The sequence below is a fragment of the Mugil cephalus genome, chromosome 8 (assembly GCF_022458985.1).
Source record: "Mugil cephalus isolate CIBA_MC_2020 chromosome 8, CIBA_Mcephalus_1.1, whole genome shotgun sequence".
NCBI classification, from domain to species: Eukaryota; Metazoa; Chordata; class Actinopteri; order Mugiliformes; family Mugilidae; genus Mugil; species Mugil cephalus.
Window position 1 is genome coordinate 23,921,123 of NC_061777.1, and position 22,610 is coordinate 23,943,732.

The 22,610-nt window shown below is 42.2% G+C and overlaps 1 protein-coding gene and 1 non-coding gene across 4 annotated transcripts in view; both read right to left on the reverse strand.

Annotated features, from left to right (window-relative positions):
• Positions 1 to 22,610, reverse strand: part of unc5db (unc-5 netrin receptor Db) — a 181,973-nt gene that overhangs the window by 20,966 nt on the left and 138,397 nt on the right. For all 3 annotated transcript variants that reach the window (XM_047592658.1, XM_047592657.1, XM_047592659.1), the window contains 3 exons: positions 19,523 to 19,885; positions 14,443 to 14,527; positions 4,423 to 4,594 (listed from right to left, as the gene is read on the reverse strand). In XM_047592658.1, the coding sequence (XP_047448614.1) occupies positions 4,423 to 4,594; positions 14,443 to 14,527; positions 19,523 to 19,885 (620 nt within the window). The remainder of the gene's footprint in view (positions 1 to 4,422; positions 4,595 to 14,442; positions 14,528 to 19,522; positions 19,886 to 22,610) is intronic.
• trnap-ugg lies at positions 15,522 to 15,593 on the reverse strand. The gene has a single exon. It is a non-coding gene; the product is annotated as a tRNA-Pro (tRNA).

Sequence of the window (22,610 nt, forward strand, 5' to 3'; positions counted from 1 at the left end):
CAGTTGACTAATAGAGCTGGTTTTGGACCACTCTGAGAGACACAGGCACAGAATAATCCAACATTATGAGGTGAGAGGACTTATGAGCAATATTCAAACACAGTGAATAATGAACTACCATGGCCAGCTTAGACTCGTGGCCAGAATCGTATATAACAGCTCAAGATGAAGAAAAAAATATATATACAAAGTTGCACAAAGCTAAATACACACAATGCTCTGGGCCCAATTTAGTTTCTCTGAGCCGCTCAAAAAGATGTAACGTTAACACTTTGTTTATTCATGTCAGGTGTTGGGACTCCTGTGAATACTTTATGTTTATGCATTTTGCACTTGTGCTTTCTGCATGCTCATGAGCACGGCATTACACACTGCAGTACGGCATCGAATAATAAGTTCTGAGTCATGTGCATTTTTAATGACAGTTGAAATCAGAGCGTTTTAATGCAACTTTGTAGGTATTATGCATCTTTGCCCCCCCTCCTCCTCTAGATAACCTCAGTAAGTCATTATTTCCAACCATGAAGCTCTAAGGATCTCTACACCCCGTTAATATTACAGAGAGAAATCAAATCAACATGAATCTTGTATTTGTTCCTATTCCCTCTCTTTCGTTTTCTCACACTAGCACTAGCCCATCTCCTCATGAGAAATTGCACTCTTACGCTGAAAAGAAAAACATTTTTGTCTTTTTGTCACACAATAGCAAACCTAGAATGCTTATAAAAGGCAAGGTTAGGTAAACACGAGCCCAAACACAGAGGAGGGCAAGTAAAATACAAACGGGCAGACAGCAATGGCTTCAGTCAGCAAACAAGATGCGGGTAGAAATGAGAGCCCTTCAAACCAACATTTATCTCTGACTGTATGACCCTCAGAGAGTCGACACGGTTTCTAAACTGTAGCAGGAGTGGCTTCGCAGACAGCGATTATAAAGGTGGACACGGGTGACGATATAAATGATGGAAGAGGGGAGGTCAACCTGCACATTGTATTCTGTAATTTGATGTCCCCTCAAACACAAGGAAGGGCCTTGTTATATAACTTTGGGGTTGACTGAGGTATCTCAAAGTCAACTCAGGTTTCGATCTTTCTAACCCGCTCTGCAGGACACGCTTTCTGTGGATATTTATTTAAGGTGATCTGAGTGAAGCATGTCAATGTGTTTTTGAGTATGCAGATGGCTTAGCTTTGTACACATCTGCACCTGCTCTGAAGTAGTCAGACTCTGTTCTTGTCAGAATGTGAGTCTGGTAAAACACCATTTGGATTTCATTAAAGTCAGCTCCACAGCGCTCAGAGGACATGTATGACTGAATCCCTAGTACTCCTCTGTCCATCCCTGCATCGCTGATTGGCCCAGCAGATCCCAAAGTTGGGATTCGTCCATTGTGATAAATGTGATGGTCAGTCGGGCTACAGGAGCCAAACTACTGGGAGTACACATCTCTAAGACAAAGCAAACATAAAGTTGTTTCTAAAAGGCGAAACAATGTTGTTAAAATCATGATACATCAAAATTTTGTGAATCAGCTAACTGAGTCCTTGGTTTTGTACAATCCTAAGTACCCTGCAGTTTGGTATATTACCCATATCAATAAATAAAATGAATTTGTATGCATGTCTTAAGTTTGTTTAATTGAACTTTTTGGGTTGATACACATGCAGATAGTGTGTCCAATGCTAATCCCATACAGTCCAATGCAGATGCGTATAGTGTGTCCAAGTGCAACTTTTTGGCCCTGACACAGGTGACATATTGGAAGTAGGATCTATTCTGGCCTCCAATAATCTTGACTTTGTTTAACTATGTTTAAAAAAAAAAAAAGGATATAGAACAAGGATGAAGAGAGTCTTGACTCTTGTTACACGTGCAGCCAAATCTGCCAACACTCTCAGAAAGAAACCGCTGTTGAGCTACTCTAGATGAAGTTTCATTATGCAGCATCTTTGTTTGAAGTGTGCGGTGGAGCCTGCTGTAGCTCTTGAATATTCGTTATAGTAGCTGAGAAAAGCATTATTCAAGACAAAAGCAGACAATCTAGGGAGCCGACAAATCCGGCCAAAATAACAAGCTCTTTTAACGCTGACAACCACCACAACAGCCACGGGCAAACCTGCACTCTTCATTATTCTGACCTACACTTGACTTGCCAAAACTTTACATCAGCTTTACATTTACATGAGCGCCTGACTTCATTAAGCCCCACGTTCCGTGCGCTCCCTCCTTTCCCCGCGCAGCTTGTTATCATCGAGCCGGTTGCAGCTCAAAAAACCAAGCAAATAATGCAAAGTGACGACAGCGATTGGAGGTTGTTATGCCTTTAGGTTTGGGATTAAGCTCTCGGGACTTCATCCAGACCAGTAAAAAACAATCTTCTTCACCAGAGGGGAGGGGAAAACAAAGAAATAAAAGCCTGACACCGCTGGAATGGAAATACACACAGATAAAGAGATGGAAAAATACAATGTGTCCTGTTGCAAAGCATCAGAGCGAGGCTAACAAGAAACGCAGAGTAACGAGGGAGGGTTTCACCGCTTGGTTGTGTTCAGAGTTGATGGCGTTCCAGGCATGTGTGTCGGTGGAGGCAAATGGAGAGTCGCGGTCAGTGGAGGAGCAATCTCCATGATTCTCCTCCTGATTGCCTCACGTCTAAATTCACCGTTCCATGTCTTTTCCTGATGCGCTAATCGATACTTCCTCCGTCTAACGGCCTTTGTTGCAACCCTCCCACCACCCTGCCACGTCTCCCCGCTGAATGACAGCAGCCATGCCTCTTCCTGGTCATTACATGCTGTAATTGTTTCTTTATTTCCCTCCTGCCGCACCAGTGTAGTTCCCTTCATGTGGCCTTATGTCACCCTCTGGTCTCACAGAGACCATAAGGCCGGATCAATCAGCGCACACGCAAAACCCGGACAGTCTTTATGGTTAACACATAATTCACGTGTCAGACCGGCTAACTGCACGTTTACTACATTAAACACATATATAAAGGTCAGTGAACAGAAGGGAAATCAACAACCCATGGCATTTAATATCCAGGAACACAGCTTCAACCTCTGTTTATAAAGACAATTGTTGTCCAGTAGAGAATGACCGCAGTTATTGTGTGGTATGACATAGAATAATGGGAAACGACAGTGAGGTAAATATCAGTCAACAGCTACTACACTTCTGTACAGAAAATTGCAAGCACGCAAATGGCTTCACACAGCAATTAAAACGGTTGAGGGAGAAGAAGTACAGAGGTTGATTGAAGCTCCCGCTGTTCACTCATCTTTAATGAGATTATGAAATAACTCATCTTGGTACACAAGCTACTCCTTAAACTGAGTAAACACTAGCCTGATATAATCTGAAAATGCTGCATATATGGAAAGTAAATAAACAAACGCATCCTAAGAAACCCTACATTTCTCTTAAACTGAGAAATCATCCAGCAAGTTGTTCAGCTTGAGAGGTTTGCCTGGGAACACAGACTGAGACACTCGGTAGAGTCGAGGGGAACTGTAGCCTGCAGCGGGTTGAATATCTGCAGCGGTTGCGTAAGCTCATTTAGAAGCAGATGGACCTTGTGAGGAATGAACCTGAACTCAGTAGAAAGCCCGTTTAATATAACAGTGAAGACATTTTCAGCAGGTTTTACATCCATACATATTAAACAAGTATTATGGTGAACACGCTGTACATCTAATTCCTTTATACACAGCTTCCAGGTGTTTCACATTATGGGTCCTTAATGTCTCCACTGTGGTTCTAATATTCACTGGAAGGACGTCAAGAAGTGGAACATCAGTTGGAAAACAGATTTCTGCTTCTTGGTGTAAATATCAAACAGGTATTTGAAATTATAAAACCTGTTATGTATTTCTCCAGTTGACAATAAAAATAGGGATTTATATCCTCCTCTAAGTGTCTTTAATTCTACAGAGATGTGTGCTGCAAGAACAGGAAATTGAGTTGTATCTTAGATAAAGATATTAGAATGACAGCAGATCATCTGAGATAGCCATGATGGATCTCACTTAGATTGGCTGTTATTACTGTAACTTATCTGAAGTCAAAAGGGTTCTCAGTGGGAAATTAGTTCCTTTTACATATAATGTAAAAATAATGAAAAATTGAAACACCATATGGCGACATAAGAGGAGAACAATACTGTTTAGACTTTTGATATCTATGCCGCGATGTGTCTTTTCTGGTGTATACCGGTGAGATCAATATGTGCACTTCAGTATCGCTGTGTCAAGTGTTGAGGTGTAGCTGATGTAATCTGCTGTGTTCACCTTGATTCATGTCTGCTGACAGTTAGCTACGGGAAAAAAAGCCATTCACGAATAAGACAAGCGGTACATCTGAGACAAGCTGAGATCCTGATCTGTTGTGCTGTATTTGACAGGCGATGGGTCTGCGCTCACCTCCCATTTGCTGTCCTGGGTTTTCCTCTTGAGCTGGATGTTCCAGTTCTCGGCATCCACCTCGGCACAATGGGCGATGGTCATGGCCACTGGGCATAAGAGGTCCAGCCCTGGAGGACCATACGTCACCTCTGGGCCCAGGAGGATCTCACAGCCTTCCAGTGTTTGGACACTAAACACACAGATGGTGAAATGCATCATAAAAAATACAAAAAATATAAAACAAAAAATGCAGAGACAGATACAAGCAGCAGAGACAGGTCAGCAGAATGACTCCGTTAGACATCCTGTAAATGTGCCTTTAGATGCTCGCTTCTGTTCAAGATGCATCATAAATGCACTTTTACTGCAGGTAGGATCTTCCTGCACAGCTGCCATCTCACATTTAAGTATGTACGCAATAAACTGCTACGCTGCAAGACTGACAAAGCATTCTGTGTTAAAAGGAAATGCTCTCATTCCGTCTGTACTTTTATTTTTTTTCCCAACTTGAGCCGTAATGCGTGATTAAAAAGCTTACACGCTCATAAAAAAGGGTGAGAGGGTTTAGCGGCTGACGCTGTACGCGGTAACTTCTAAACATTGTCAAGGCTCTAGGCTGTAATCTTCACATGACTTTCTACATTTAACATTTTATCACATCTATTTTTATCCCTTTATTATTATTCTTTTTTTAATTTTTTTAAACTTTTGCTTTTGCTGTGACGGGAAGGGCCAAGCTGTCAATCAGCCAGCTTTAGGTGGGCCTTCCTATGCCCCGAATGAGAAGACAATCCTTCCTGGACAAATTAGCTGCAATGCAAACTTGCACAGTGCAAATGTGGCAGGTGTCAATTTAGGAAGGAAGGAAAGAACTAATTTCTTTCTCTGTGTGTGCCCTGGCTATTATCTGGTCATGGAGTGGTCTGTTTCACTGTTGCTAATGGAAATTGCTGACAGGCTAGATGCACGGAATAGCTGAAATAAAATAAAATAAAATAAAATAAAATAAAATAAAATAAAATAAAATAAAATAAAATAGGGAGAAAACAAATCTGGCAGAATAAAGGCATAAAAACTAAATGCATAAAATATAAGACAAACAATAAGTACCAGTATGTATATGTGATATTTAACTATATATTAAGGATATATTTAAGAATGTAGACAAATCTATAATTCTTCAATAAATGAAGAAATAAACATCCCAACAACAATTATAATATTTCTACAATCTGCAATTTATCAAGAACAGTATTTTTATCTGGTGTGTATATACCATATGTATCTGGGTTCTGTTTTTACCTAGCGAGTGTGTGTGTGGGTGTGTACCGTCATCATCGTCATGGCAAAATATTAGACATCTGTCTAACAGAAGCTACCACAAACACACACATAAAAATATGCTATTTTTTACAGTTAAAATAGCTCCATCAAAATTAAATGGTGGCTTAAATGATTCCCAAAAAAACAAGTGTGTCACCCTCAGCATCTCTCTTTGAGCCTGTGCTGCTGCTAATTGGAAATAGAGGTGGGCTGCAAACAAAACTGGTACATCCAAGTGTCGCAGACCCTGGCTTCTTGAGGGTTCAACTTATTTTGACACAGCCCGGGTGTTGGAATTAGTTCCAGCATGGGTGAAAAGCCCTTGCGATTTGCCAACGAGTTAGAGTGTGCTCATTAAAAGCAGCTTACAACAAACAGGGTCAAGCCTGTGGATGGTGGCAGCGGCAACAGCGGTCGAGTTTTAGAAATGGAATACGAAAAGAAGCAGGTGGGATCATGTCAAAGGAGAAAAACGCCTCAAACGAGCGCTCCAACAGTCGTCTAAGTCAGAGAAATGAGAGGGTTGATTTTTAAAGATTTTTTCTCTTTTTTCTCTCTCGCAAACCACCGCATGAAACGGAAGCGTTAAAGTGAGATACCCAACAAAACAGGTACGAACCATCAGGCTGACAATACAGAGGAACAGCTAGATGATGTGTTAGCATTGGGTAAATCACAATCATGTGTTATCATGTAAAAAGCTGACTAATTCATTCTAATGAAACCACCGTAGCAAGGACAGCCACAGTCACAAGCACAGAGCTGACTTATAACATGCATTTATACACTGAACACACAATATGAACTGAAATAAAACAGTTGATTCTACCTTTCAGCAATTTGTCACGAACTTGGGCAGTTTTATTTTTTATCTCAAACATCACAAATTGCATTTATTTACTGTTGCGCACTGCGTCACCCATGTCTAATCATCCAATCTTGTTTTTTATTTTTTTTTGAAATTACCAGAGGTGTTCACTTCTCATTTGCCAGGCTGCATTCCCTGCCGTCAAGCTCTCCGAGCATCTCTGCTCCCTGCCTGTAGCGGTTGTTTAGCTCCCTGCTTTTCCACGCGTGACCTCAAACTTGTCGACGCTGATATTGGACTTGGTACTTTGCGTCATGCATTTGGGTTATCTTCTCCTAAAATGAAACGTTTAAATCCACAAACTGAACTTTAACACACGGTGCTCAGAATCAGTGGCAATTAATTAGCAGAGCTCAAACGTGGCTCAGGCTTCACTGGGAGCTGAGATTTGCCATTTAGATTGAGTTCTCTGACGTGTACCATGTCACATAGTTTCCTCAGGAACAAAGGAATCACTGCTCTCCACAGACAGCCACTTATTAAAAGTTTTACTCGACCGTAACTTGGGTGCAGCATTCACAAGCAAAATGCGCACAGTGATCGCTTTGGTATTAGCATTTCTGAAATTCTTATCAATAATATGGATAAATATACAAATATACTTCATGACTGTGTTTTGAAGGCGGGTAAGGTTCAGACTGCCTTCCAGGCTCCTCCACACCTACTAACTATGGCACGAGTCCCCTCTTCAGGAAAAAATAAATAAATCATCAGAGTCAAATTGTTTGGTTTATGTTCAAATACCTGCATATCTTCATACATTTCCATTTGAGTTTAGTGCTAATTAAGAAATGCTGACAAAGAGGCAATTAGGATTTAGCCCAAACACCACTGTGCCGACAGCCTCACAGAGGTGATAGCATGGCTGTATACTTCTGTTTAATGAGTCCTAGGATCACAATGGCATCCTCAAAGTGTTCGTACTAATCTCTGGTAGCACAAAAGATGTGTACGTCCACGTATAAGTGTTGGATAGCAGTCTACCTTTTGGGCTGTCATTTTATTGTAATGCTTTAACCACAGGAATTTTAGATGATTGTTTACGACCTGGCTGTAATGGATTTTACAAATACAGAAACAAGATCCAAGATGGAATAAAGGGTTTTATGGGATATTTCCTTCTGCATGAATAATAGTGTGTCAAATTCTCAGCTGCTAATAAAAGCTACCACAATATACTTTCACATTCTTTTTTTTTTTTTTTTTTAATTCAGTCTCTCACTCATTTCACTTTCTGAAGGTCACAGATTTCTCATTACTTTTCTGTGACAAAAAAGCCTGGAAGTTGACTCATGTAGCCGAGCAGCTTGCTGCGTCCAGCGTGCCACCGACACCATGGCGGTTGGAGGTTTGTTTCCCACTGAGAGCAGCCATGCTTCAAACACACGCTGCCACTGTGCCACTCATGGATAGAAGCATCCTTTTATGTGGCGTATGATTTACCACACTGCCACTGATTGTTTACTTGAAATGCAATAATTCATACGGTCTAGATTGTCTGATCAGCCTCCAAAATATATATATATATTTTTTTTTTATGTCAGCAGCCCTGCTCTTGACTGGTCCTGAGAGAGCCCTCGATCCTTCGGCCAACAGCGGTGAGCCTCATCGCGCATCTAATGCAAAGTGCTGGCAAGGAGCAGATTACTTGCTCCTTAAGTAGCCTGCAGCTCAGGCTCCAGAGTCCAGCGGCAGCCTTAAAGAAGAGCCCGAGGCCAGCGGTCTCTTTTCTCAATTCCACTTGTCATCACGATGAAGGGCTCTATACGGCAGCTTCTTGGGCTCCTAGATGAGGTGCATTATTTAAAGTGATCAATGACTCACTCCTCGGGGACCCAGGGAGCCGTGCAAAGTGGCAGATTGGGCCGGGAGCGGAGACGGCGGGCTTAATAAATGCACACATTAGAACGCTCCATTAGCTTCACCTTTATTTGCTTGTAGTCTCCCACCTGTTTGTCCCACTGTGCTTTTGTCCATTTCCAGGTTGACGCCGGGACCTTATGTGGCGCGTGGACGTATTAATCAAACAGGCATCTAGAGGTGAAGCTTAGTGAATAGCTGCAATATCAAGCAAAGACATGTACTTTTGGTTCTGCTGCTTTGATCATCCTATTACCGGCAAAGTGTCTACTGCAGCACATTCATCAAAACAGACTTAATATTCAAGTGTCGTCAAAGTTATAGTACTTGACTGAGGCTGTGGAAAACATTTACAATAACCTTAACTACCAATCTGAAAAAAAAAAAAAAAAAAAAAAAACATCACAAGGCACTGAGCCTTGATTTATAATACATTTGATAGCACTTCATCTTTAGTCCCAGGACCTTGCTGTACTGAAAACCACTTGACTGGGGAAATGAGTGTACAGTAAGCAACACGGCTAATCACTTGAAACAACTCACTGTGCTATTTGGTCACTCATCACTGAGAGGGCCACTCAGATATGTAAGAATAATGTCAAAGGACTGGACGAGTTGAATAAACGCTTTAAGTACTTATACAACCGCTGTTATGTTTTGCCAAGTTGATGTATTACAGAGTGTGTTATTTCTGCTTGTTTAAAGCAGACAGTGATTCAGGAGCCTATGGGATAAATACATCCCATATCCAATATGAGTTTTTCTGCCACAGACAGTTTAAGAATGATTTTCTGATCAGACGAGGGCCCCTATACCCCTTTTTGAAGAATTTGAAGAAAGAAGTTTCAATGCTAACAGTGTACATGTCTGTTGCTACAGTTTGTCTAACTTTGCAACGATATTACAGGAAGTCGGGACTTGACAAAGTACGGAGGGCCTCTGGTTGGTGCTCAGGAGACCAATGAGACAGCCAACAAAATGTGAATTGTAGTGCCTTGTGGTTTGTTGGAGAAATCCCCCTTCAAGGTCTGTTCTTCTATTTTCTTTTTTTTTTGTTATAAAATAAATGTGGCCGTAGAACTATTCCTTGCATGGCTGCCCACTGCTTTCAGTGTACATGTTTACACGACCCTCCCTGTGTACATATAAATGGATTAAATGCTACAAAGAAATTCCTTGTATATACAGTGTCCAGCGTACATGGCCAATAAAGTTTATTTACATTTACATAAAGGATAGAGATGTTTTTATGTGTGAATGTTAGCTGGCTGTGGACCTGTTTCAGAGGTTTTTATAGGGGCTAGGAGGAAGGCAACATCTAAAGATCCCACTTGTTCAAGTTTTACTTTGAAGAAGTGATTTTGCTTATTCACATATTATTTATTTAAACAGGACTGAAATCCTGCAGCCTATGTTCAAACACCAATGTTTGACCTTGTACAAAATTTAACGGACATCATCTATTTGTAGTGTTGTGTTTAAATTTCCAAGAGCGGCATATAAAAAAAATTAAAAAGAAAACTCTCTCTACAGGAAATACTGATCTTTATTTACATCATATTTTAAATAGAGAAACAAAGAAACTGCAGATGCAATGAGTTCTATCAGGATTTTTAAAATATGTCTTGTTTCGATTTAAAGTGTTAAATCATGAAGATAAATCCACAGTTACCACAATGAAATTATAATGTGATATGATGTAAGTACTCCTATAACACAAAGGGTGACCTAGAAGAGTGTTACACTCCATGAGCCCAACAGCAAAACAGGAAGGACAAATGTCAGTGTCTTCATTATTCTGCAGATGATGTCTTCAGACATTTCAGACTGACACTGACATCGGTTTCAGGTTAGACAGCTCACCTCGGAGGCACACACAGGAGGTGTGAGCTCTGGACTGAGACCCAGAGCGATGTGTCCTTCCAGAGATCTGTGCCGTGAGATCCGCGGACCATGAGGAGAGCTGACGGTTTAAAGTGGGAGCTGCTGAAAAACACATCAGCTGTGTCAGCCACTGTGGACAGCAGTGGGACCGACTATAGGGCCAGGCATTCAAGCAGGAAGCCATGTCACACCTACGCACCGGTGCACTTCCACCTATAGCCATGTAAAGTAGGGCAGCATTTTTAGCCAAACGCTGTGAAACTTATATCTGAGAGATTCTTTTCTCTGATTTATGAAATGAAATGTTAACCAGGACAATCTAAGCTACACTAAATAACGACCAATGGTTTAAATGGGTCTTTTTCATAAAGTGCACTTATGGAAACTAGTTTCATCCTTAATAATCGTTCTACAAGGACAAAGCACTTCCTGTGTCAGTAGGCTGAGGGATTTATCTTACAATACAAAGCACTCACAAAACCTCAGAGGCAAAAGGAAATATGTCTGACCTAAGCAAAACTGTGCCTTCAAAAGATTTAGATGAGCCTTTGAATAGCTTCAAGAACACATCTTAAAAAAAAAAAAAAAAACGAAGAAGAAGCTTTAATGTGACTCCGCGATGGTGTGGAGAAGTAGGTTGGACAGGGATTGTGGCTGGACGCTGCAGCGGGGAAGAAAAAGATGCAATTTTTCTGCATGTCCTCTGGCCTGCCAGGATACCAGACAGTGATTGACAGCTGGCGAGATGACAAGCACAACGGACCGCAGGGAGAAATATGGGCGTCTACAGTAAACAGCACTCGGCTTACACAGAGCGATGGAAGAAATAAGCAGTAGAAAAGCACGGCTGTGGCTGAAACCAAATACTGTCAGGTTGGAGCCTGAAATATTTTGAAGTGTTTCAAAGGTGGATAAACCGTGTGGGAGAAACCGGACGCTTTATGCTGGCAGGTAGGAATCCATAACAGGAGATGAAGGCAGGTCTAGACTTTCTTGTAAAGATTTCCAAGGACGTCACGGATTACATGTGCACTATACATTTCAGCAGCGGTGGCTAAACAGGATTTGCTAGAAAAGCTAGAAATCCGTGGGTTTAGGTTGACTGTACAGTATGTTGTAACCCTGTCGAGATCAAAGAGCTGTTGTGAATTCTTTGAGGTCAGTGGGAAAAAAAGAAAAAAGAAACGTGTCTCATAATTCTGTGAAAGGAAAAATGACTGACTGCTTTTAAAATTGACTTCAAGTACAAAAACGTTCTGACAGGCGTAAGTCACTCTTTCTTCTGCTGTTTGCATCTCATTATTCCCGCCAAGGCGATCCACGTCCCTGTCCTTCCCGCGGATAAAAGGTGCATTCTGTATCTTTTGTGACTTTGTTCAAGTGGAGCGCTGTGAATAAGTCGCGACACATCAGAGGAAACTGGAAACCCTCGTGTCTCTCCGCAGGGAGGAGTGTGCAAGCCCCCCCTGGAGAGACAGTCAGTCCATCCAAGGGTCATTACCTAGCTGTGATCAGAATACATAATGCACGTACTGCCAAGATGAAAAGCCTCGGGAGACGTCTGCGCCTTCAAGCCCATCAGAGCACCATGCTCCATTCATCACCGCATTCATCATCATTTAAACAAGATTCCCGGGTCGTGACTCTCTCTCGCAGGGAGCCGCATTGTTGACACCAACTGGAGTACATAACTGCATATCGACTCTCACACTGAAGGGGACGCAGAAGAGCTTAGAGGGCTGGAGGTTTGACTTTGCTTCCTACGTGTCAGTTGGCTAAATGAAGGACTCTAGCGCAGAGCCCCCCCCCCCCAGGGATCGTGCGCCGTGAACTTGAGTTTCTCCACAGCTGCTTGGACTTCAAAGCGGCCAGACTGCCACCTGTGAGGGGGGCTTCTGAAAATGAACACCCATATCATGGCACCTAGAGAACACCTACAGGGAGCGCTGGGCCCATCTGTCACAAAGCCTGGAGCTAAACACAGAGACGAGGAAATGGCCACAGGGAGGGTCACACACAGTTACTCTCTGTCTGGGTGCACAGAATGTATCAGTTTGTTCACTTAATACTGGTAGGACTGAAAAATGCTTATAGTTTACGTTCTTAAACAGTGTTTTAACACTAGAAAAACATTTTTTTTTTATGACTGCATAGGTAGGCACGACTCATCTGTGTAAGAACACAGAGTTTAGTCACCTTGTGGCTAGTAGACAATGACTTGTGTTACAACTCATGTTTTGCCCTTTAGAAAACAGCGTACATGCAGGTAGCGACTAGCAGTAGCATGTCCAGTATTAATGAAGTCAGTTGGGGTGATGATGGACAAAAAAAAACAAAAACAAGCCCTTCGGTGATACGAGGTGGTGAATACCAAGTTGAATCAATCTCAGCTGCCATGATTGAGGCCCCGACCAATGGAAGGAACCGGTGCAGTTGACTGACATATGACACCAACACAGAGTTCCCCAAACACTGTGGCAAAACATCATCCACAAGTTTGGTTCCTGCCACTGAATTCAGCGAGCTGACAGCCGGCTGGGAGCATCACGTGAACTCACAGCGTGCTGTGACATCGCTGACAGTATTTTCTTATCGAACAGGGAGACGTGGCGACCAGAAGAGCTAGCTCCATCCATACACCTGCGAGTTTCCCATTACCGTGTACTATCTCAGCATCCAAAATCTATTTATCTTATTCTCCTGCGCCACAAAGCTCCGTTCTAGTCCAAAAAAGCCCTTAAAGCACACAGCTAGGCACAATGCTGCACTGGTTGGCATATTGTTCCGCTGCAACAAAAGCACACATTGTACTTTGTTTTCACACCGTCCTGTTGGAATGCTGAAAATACTTTTTTTTTTTGGGAGCAAATGTGCATTAATGTGCACTAATTCTCAGCAGAACACATCAGCAAATCCGTGCTGTTTGAGCACCATGTGTTAAAAATGACTGCGAGCAGCTGTTATTGAGTTTTTAGTAGTAAAATGCAAAAATAGCTACCGACTAAGTGATGCACTGCTTTGTGTGGAAAGAGAGTTTTTCTTCCCCACTGTCACAAGCAGCGGCGCTCATGAGGAACTGTTGTGTTCCTCTTTAAAGTACTGTAAGGTCTTGACCTTATTATGTAAATTACCCTCAGGTGACTTATGCCTCAATTTTGCAATATACCGCATAAATTAAGCTAAACTGAGCTGAACTGTTTGTGAAAATAATTGCAGTTTTAGCTGAGTGTTCTATGTGGCTAACTGCTGATTTGTAAATGCAATGGAAGCTTTTTTTTCCTTCTCAAATGTGGCTTGAAGAGGATCTAGCCAGAACTGCAATCATCGGCTAATGACAGGGACCTTTTCAGAGCTGGGAATGCACTTTTAAAAGCTCCATGTCTAGAATTATCACACTTTTTTTTTTTCTTAGACCTGATAAATCTTCTGCAGAACATATAAACTCCTTTTCTTTAAGCTACAGTCATTATGTAGTCTTTATTTCATGCAGGTTTGTCTGTCATACAGAATCCATCTGGGATCAAACACATCATGCACGACTACTCATATTGAAACCAAAAGACTAAATAGTATGTAAGAAAACTGTAAACTAGGAACAATAATACATGGGAATGTTGGGGCTGGCCTGCTCATCTATTTTAGTGTTTCAAGACTATAAACCCTTCAGTTTATCTTTAAAGCATGAGAAAGAATTAACGGAGCAGGCATGATAAAAAAACAAAAAAAACAAAACAAAACAAAACAAAACAGAAAAGGCCTAATTAATATCAACTCAACACAGACAATAAACAGTAGGAAAACATATTTCCTTGACATCAGTGTGCTTAAATCTAATGCCGTGCTAATTAGGCCGCCAATGATAGGCCGCATTAAACTTGTAACTTTATAATCTGCTTCAGTGAGACAACAAAGTGCCGTGAAGTGAAGGTCCTACTGACTAAACCCCGCAGCTGTGATGAAAGTAACAGAAGTCGGTAAATAAATAGAGGAGGAGGAGAGCGAGGACAGAGGATGGCGAGTCAGGACAGATGGGTGATAAGATAGAGGGAGACTGACAGACGGATAGATGCTTGAAATGACATTTGAGTAAACTCTGGCCTCACCTTGCCTCTCCCTGATTGATCACCATGTGCATCTCCCAGGACATATTTTCAGCCACGGCTCCATGAGGCACCAGCAGGCTGACCCCTGGAAAACACACACAAAGGTATGATGAGCAACCACTCCAGCAGCCTGACAGCGGAGGGCACAATGAGGGCTTACAGCATGTTATACACGCTCAGGTTAGGTCGATATTCATGAGAGCTCCAGTTTACTCAAAGACTAAAGCGAACGAGAGTTTAATGTAATATTCAAATGACCTTTAGAAGAAATATTGAATTTCAGCATAAATGTAATAAAACAAGCCTATAATTGGTACATAAACCGACACCTACTGTAGCGGCAGTAAAACATTTGGGAAAGACTGGTCTGCACAGTTATCTGTGGGCTTCAAAGTGAAAGACAGAACACACACAAATGTTTCATTACATCTGATCAAACCAAAAACTAAAAAAAAACTAAAATCCTTTCAAAAGCTGATGGAAATGGCAGCCTGCTGTTAGACGCTTTGTTGACCCAATGTAACCTCTTTCCAGTGAACAGCAGTTTGGTTGTGGTACAAACGTGCTACTAAATTGAGCTGTTTCTTCATCAGAGTTTAGCTGTAGTTTACACTTTAAGAATTACCCGTGTGTCTTGACCTGCTCTCTTCTTCACTGCTATGTGATCAGAAAGCTCCAGACAGGAGCACACCTCCGTTTTCATCTAAAATGCTGCATGCAGCAGAAGTCATAGCCAGATTAAATAACCGGCTATGCCCTCGCGTAAAACTTGGAAATGCTGCTGGGAACCCCATTCTTCTCAACAGAATTCAACAAAAATCACAGCCATGAGTGGAAGCCGTGTTGCTTTGGCAGAGCTGACCTTTGAACCCTCCCTGAGCGTGAGACAGTTGGCATACACTCATGAGACAGAAATCAAAAACATGTTTTGAATAAACTAGCTTAAGGTATTACCCCATTTGATAAATAACCTGTTCCCTTATTGATCCTTCGAGGGGAAATCCCATCTCTGCATTTTGGCCCATTCATTTGTTCACACAGTAGTGTGTACAGTTGGAGCAGCAGAATCCATAAACTAAGGGCTCGTCCGGGATTTGAACCAGGGACCTCTCGCACCCAAAGCGAGAATCATACCCCTAGACCAACGAGCCACACATATAGTGATCGAGTGTCACGTGGCCGACAGATTATTAGGAGTGAACTCTCGAAATGCATCAGATCAAGTAACTTTGCTGCAATAGTCCATCAGCACCACAGTTCTGCTTCCAATGGCAAGTCAGATTCATTATGTTCTAAATCTTGTAGCACTTCATCATACAGGCTATTGTAATATAAAAGAAAGAAAATCATAACCAATGCAGATCATTATGATAATTTAAAAAAAAATCACTTTATCCATCAGCCTGATAATAAATGGCTACAGAAAATAAACAGTAGAATCAATGTGTGATTTGGGTTGAGCTGTAATCACGTCTGCCTTAATGAAACCCTTTGATCTATTAGACATCTACAAACCAGGTTTCTGTTCAGTCTTTGTATTCAGTCTGCGACCGACTGCATTCACCAAACTTTTGAATTTACAACATCTTTGCAGGAGCATTTTTTTTTTTTTTTTTTTTTTTTTTTTCTGCAGCGTGTCAACAGATCATCGTTGGCCCTCCACTGTTGCCTGACACCATTCATCTGCTGCTGTGTAAATGGCAAAGCATTCACACTGAAGTGCAGAGAGCATATAACGGCGCTGCTCTACAAATAAAAGGTTCAGAGGAGCAGCGAGGGGGATGACAGATAAAGACGGGTTTTGGCAGCTCTGTGGAAAGTGAATATTTTGTAATAACCCGCCCATGTCTCAAATGTGCATTGTAACTAGTGAGTTTTCATTAAATAAACATTCTGCGACACATTTTAGTGGAGACGGATGTGTCGTGACATAAACGGAGTGAGTCAAACATAACTGATTTATGTACCGTTAAAAGATAAATAAATAAATAAAAACGTGTTCACACTATAAAACTGCTTTTGGGTATACTTGGGTGTATGCTACAGTGAGTGAACTGCTGTGCGTGAACTCCAATGTCTGCCTCTAAATACAATGCCCTGATGTGTTGTGCTGGAGAAGAAGCTTGAGCGTCAATGTGAAACTCTGAAGTATGCTCGGCGCCTCACTCCCTACAGTCAGGGACGGGGTGAGCTATGTTGAGGACAACAAGCTATGCTGGAGCAAAGAGGCCAGGTCATCAACACAATTCTAGATGAGCAACGCAGGATAATCATGTAGACTAATTCCTGGCTCATGAAACATACTCATGTGTCCTGGCATCTTTACTGCACACACGTGCTGTGGAGATTCACATTTTGGTTTTATATTTAAAACCAGGTTAGTACAAATATTTGAGACAACTGAGTAGTTTTCCTTTGTGTGATAATACAATGACTTCACTCTTGTTATTATTACACTCAACTGTAAAAAGGGTGAGAATCAAATATTTAAAAATAAATTCAAGAAATATGGATCAATTGTAAAAAACTACTATTACTATTCTATTAAACTCTCTCTTAAGAATGTTAGGTAGAAGGAAGTCTACTACTCAGAATGTGCAGACAGAGGTTTGTGGGTGATTCAACCTAAATGGGACGTTGGTTCCAAAGAGAGATGCTGAATCCTGAAAGTTTAATTGAATTTGAATTACTTTCAACACTGTGACTAGCCCAGACAGTTCTTCCCCCCTCCACTGAGATGGGACGTGGAGCGATCCGCTCTTTGAAGGGCTGAATGCAAACGACTGAGTGAAGTGTACAGATCTAAGAAATGTTGCTATTTTGGTGCTATATCACTAAGGTGACCTGAAAGCTTCAGTAATCTGCGGCGCGTATAGCCGGCTATTCAGTCTAATGAATAGCGGTCCCTGCAGACAAGCTGTGTGAGAGCAGCACTTGACAGCGACGACTCCTCCACTCAGACCCTCAGCCTCACAGACAACCGCAGGAGGCTGATTTCACTTCACCTTTCCACGCCAGCTGAGGGCCACCGGCACGTATGCGAGGACCACAGAAGAGGGGCCGCCGGTGCAGCCGTTCGAACGCGCCGTTGACCTCGCAACCACTGTAGCTGTCAGCGCAGACTCCACTCGGCCCATTTGTGTTGGCGGGACATGATGGCAGCATGACCCCTGTTTGCCTGAGAGAGCGAGGATGTGGAGGAATAACAAACAGCTACCTCCCCTGGCAACGGCACTGACGGATCTTAGCAACAGCCCACAACTCATAGTGTCTCAGGAGCGCGTTTGAGTACTAATAAGACTTCTTTCAACAAGCTCAGTCACCTCTTTGCATATGATCTTTCTTTATCATGTCTCACTTGAAAACTTCAATCTGTGTATATAATAATCTCTACAGTAACTTTTTTCTTCCCCCAAATAAATTTGTGGTTTGGTATATGCAGCTAAGTGCATCGATCAGACTTGTGTTGTTAATACTCCACTTCAGAAGGTTTGAGCAAACTATTAAAGCCTTGAGTCATCACCTAGTGTTGGGCTGATGGTGACCCTTGTTTTTTCCGGTGTGTTCTAGCCCCAGTGTTGACTCACTGGCCGAATGAGCCTGAGGTGGATGGAAGCGATGAAAAACCACGAAGTTCGATGGGTGCACAGAAGGCTTTGCTTGTTTGACTTTATCTAATGCGAGCATTAGAACAACATGTTCATCTAGAACAAATTAAAATGATTAGTATGATTCAGTAGAGGTTGTAGCTTCCTACCCTCCCTGCTGGATTTGGACATTTAGATGTGGAAATATCCTAATCAGAAGGCCCATGACCAATTTTCTGATCTAAAGAAAAAGCTGGTGACCAAAATGAAAAAAAAAAAAAAAAAACTAAGTTAAAAAACGATTCTTCTTGACGCTTAAGATTAATCACCCCAATATCAGTCTGATTAGTAGGACGCAGAGCATTGGGACTAAAAATGGGCGTAATGCAGAGCAATTGCTTCCCTGTGTAGTGTATCACAGTGGGTGACTACACATGATGTCTAAGATGTATATTTTCTTGCACCCTATTAAGACTTCCTTTACAATTCCTAATCCTATTTATTTATGTTCTTCATGAAAGATGGCAAGCTGTGATTCTGTAAGAACATAATCATGTTTTCGAGCCAATCAGAGAACAATGCTGCGTATTCTGAAACTGAAGAACATAAAGCTGATTTCTGCATGAAATAGTTATTTCAGAAAAGTTCAAGCAGGAGTAAAAATCCCTGTTCACCAAAGACTCTCAATGATTCTTGTACAATCCATCTTAAGAACCCTCTTAAGCTAAAAACAGCATTATAACATAAATCTTCTCTGCTACTACCAGACCTGTGGAGGCCGCAGGGGAAATCATACTCTTCTAACTTTACCGTTTTTTTATTCTCCTTTCACCAAGATGTCTAGATATATTGTATGCTTTCAAAATGCTGAATTATTGTTATTATTATTTCATGTTCTATCCAAAAAAGATTAAACTAGGGCAACTGATTCTGTAAAATATCCTTTCACGGGACGAGATAAAGCCTTGACAGACAGTTCTCATCTTTTGCTCGAGGTGAGACTGACCTGTGGGAGGTGTTACGAGTTTCCTTGTGCAACCACAAATACAGATATTTTATCCAGCTGAACTCCCTGTAATGATCAGCAAACATCATTACATAGTTTATTCTATGCTTTGTTACATTTCTACTGTGCACTCTGCTTCACACTGCGTTAAATTTGTTCTATGGACGTGGTCTTGGAAAGCCAAAACTAACTTTCTATTCGCCGCTGATCTGATTTCGTGCCACATTCCTTTGCTTTCATGAATAACGCAGAACGCACAGTTACAACAACAAAAACAGGCAGCGTGTCAGCTGGGACCCGGCGGTCGCAAGACTTCGTTGCAAGGCTGCAGCTAATGCTAAAAAGTGCTGGTTTACTATAATGAGAAGTCACCGTAGTGCAGCGTCACAGCGTGGGACCTGCTATCCATTATCAACACAAAGTCAGACGGCGCTTCTCCAGCTAACAAACGGAGCCGGCACTTTCATCTGCTTCCTGTGATGCTCACCTGTGTTGGGCACCACCAGCCGCCCCCCGGGGTGGCCGAATATGCCGGTGGTCTTCAGCTGCTCTATGCCGGTGCTGAAGGGCCCGTTGAGTGTGAGCAGGCCCTTCTTGCGTCTGTCCACGGTGCTGCAGTAGTCGCGGCTCAGATCACGCGGGAAGGTCTCGGACGGGGCCTTGACGTGGATCTCTGCCTGCTCAGCCACACCTAGTGAAACCATAAAGGAGCTCTGAACTTTGACCTTGATGTCTGGCAAGGGGTCAAAGAGCTCTTTGTCTGTGCTGTCCTGAAAGCAGAGGGGAGTGCTGTACGTCCTTCCCACTGTTAAGTCGGGCTGCATTGAGGAGTTGAGAAGCAGCGGGTTGCCTACGGAGAGGGAGAGATACACAACCACACAGTCATCCAGTGTCCCCGCTCGCTTGGGACTCTTTCATGCAGGGACCTTGCTTAATTAATAAATCAAAGCCCGGCCTTTGTGTTTCCTTAACAGCGCTCAGAATGACACTCACTGGTGTCCTAGATACAGCTAAACAAGGTCAACATTGTAGTGCTATTTTTTTTTTTTTTTTTACCATTTCCTGATTTATGAAAAAAATGGAAAAAAGGGTTCACAAGATGGAAAATGGGAAGAAAAACAAGCATTATGAAAATGAAAATAATTTTGCACAGAATAATTACTACAAGCTTTGTGTCTGCTGAAATTACAGAAGATTACTTTTAGCAGAGTTGAGCCGACACATTGGACTGGAGATTAAAATCGCCTTTATTCCGCAGCATTAGTGAAAACTTTTGGATGTCCGCAGAGAACATTAATCCAGGTTAAGTCAGGTGTAAGGGACACGTCGCAGGGCTCCTTCTCCTGAAATTTCAAGCAACTGACCAGTGAAGCTGAAGCACCAATTAAAACATCATGTCCGGGCAGGCGACCAGTGCATCGGGGGTAAGGGAGCACAACCTGGACAGAAGGTCCAGGGCTTGGATCCACGGTCGTAGCGTTAGATTTAATTACAAGGCACACACACAGCTTGATCTCCATAATCCATCTGCTGGTGTCAGCTCCTGTGGACACCCAATCGTCCTCCTGAAGGACAGCAGGGAGGGCCAGGTGGGGTCTAGGTGACTGCTCCTTAAATGAGGGGAGTATTTCTTCTCCCAGTTAGGACCCAACAGCCTGCGGAGGGGTGTGTCTTTGTCTGTGGCCATTAGATGCGACGATGCTGCCAAACGGAGCGAGGAGCACGCTGCATCGATCTGGCAGACGCGCCGTGCCCCTGGATGAGCCGTGCCAAGATAACAGCGAAGTCACTGAGTCCTTGCTGCCCAGCTGTTGCCTGGTTAGGGGTGCAGAGCGGGAGGCTAATGTTGTTTTATTTTTAGGGAAATCATTAATTACAAGTACTGGGGCTGTGATAGGTGATGAGCATTTTAGAGTGTGTTGGTTTTGACTTGTTTATTTAAAACTCTGCCTTTCCCCTTCTTACACCTTCTTCCCGTCACGTCCAAATGTAGACTTCAGACATCAGTTTATGTCATTGTAACTGTGCTGCATGCTCAAATGAGCAGGGCTGAACTAATCATCATTTTCATTATTGATGAAAAGGCGAGTGAACACAAGCAGCGGAGCCTGTAGAGAGTATACAGCTATTCAGACGTGTGAATAGTAGCTAAAATTGCTGTACATCCCAAAGCTGTTCCCTGAAACTAGAATGTAAGCAAAGAATGACATTCAAAATGATGTGTGTGGCACTAGTGTTCTTTTCTCCTTCTGGTCAACTTCATATAAAAGGAGAAAATTCTTATCTGAGCTAAGAGAAGATTAAAAAAAAAGTTCAAAGAGGCTAGTCTTTTAACCTTGACAAAATGCAGCATGAGCTGTTACCAACTGCACAATGCAGGTTAAAGTGACAGTCAGGCTATTATTGGGCTTATAATAGTGTTGTGAAGCCAGTATTACAGTGGTGTGAAATGTACCTTACAGTGCTACAGTTATGTCTTTCCAGAAGGTGGGCATGGGTGTCAAAAGAAACGGAATTATACTCTGGAGGGTGTTAAGACAATTAAGGCGGTACGAATTACTGCATTCCAGGCAAACAACGGCACTTAAAAGGATGCTTTTATCCAGAGCTAGCGCAACGACAGCATGTGTTTGTAGCACGGCCGCTGTCAGTGAGACAGAAAAAATTATCCACTATGGAGTATACTGATGAGATTTGAGATTGTGAGATCTCACATGCACTCCTGTTTCATTATGTTTTTGTTTTTAACCATTATCGTCACATGATGAAATCAAAAAGACAGCCAGGTTGGCCTAGCTGCTGACAGCATTATCAGTGTACTATTGGCTACTAACCAGACTTAGAACAACAACAAGCAGTTTTAATGTTCGCTAGAAAGAAATGACTGGTAACTCATTGATTTGGCATACTCTGTCTAAAAAGTGATGATGAAAAAAAAAAAGAGCGTTATAGTACAGCCATTAGTTCTGCACCAGTCACCGTACCAGCCTGGAGGATTTTAAGACCTGCAGATCAGAAACGGTCAAAGATTAGTCATCTGGCCTGCCCAATCAGCAAGGTTAATGTTCTTGAAATCACTTGGTATCACACTGCTGAAGAAAAAAGCTCAACCTTTCTTCAGCTCCCTGTGCAGGGCTAAAATGCTTATTGAATGTGTGCAGTAAAGTAGTGCATCTCTGCCCGCCTCCAAATATTTATAGAGGGTAACACTAAAGTCAAGAACTAAATCCTTAATGTTGCTTTCTGCTGGTGGCACTAGAATAAAAGATTAAACATAATATAGTGGGTACTGAAACATCTCTGCTGTCTTCCTCTGAAGGATATCCAAGTGTAATTATTTTATGTACCACTGGTCTAAATAATTAAGGTAAATCAAGTGGTTAGGTGCTTGGTCAAGTTACCTCAGCAGTGAGATTACAGGGGGGGGGGTAACATCCAAGCCCCAAAGCTGCTGCTCTAACCACGATATCATATCATCAAACTTTCATATAGTTTAAAGAATTATTGAATATTGAATACAAAAGCCTGAAGAGAGATCCGTTTGGTTAATTGTGTCCATGTGTCCATGCAGAATT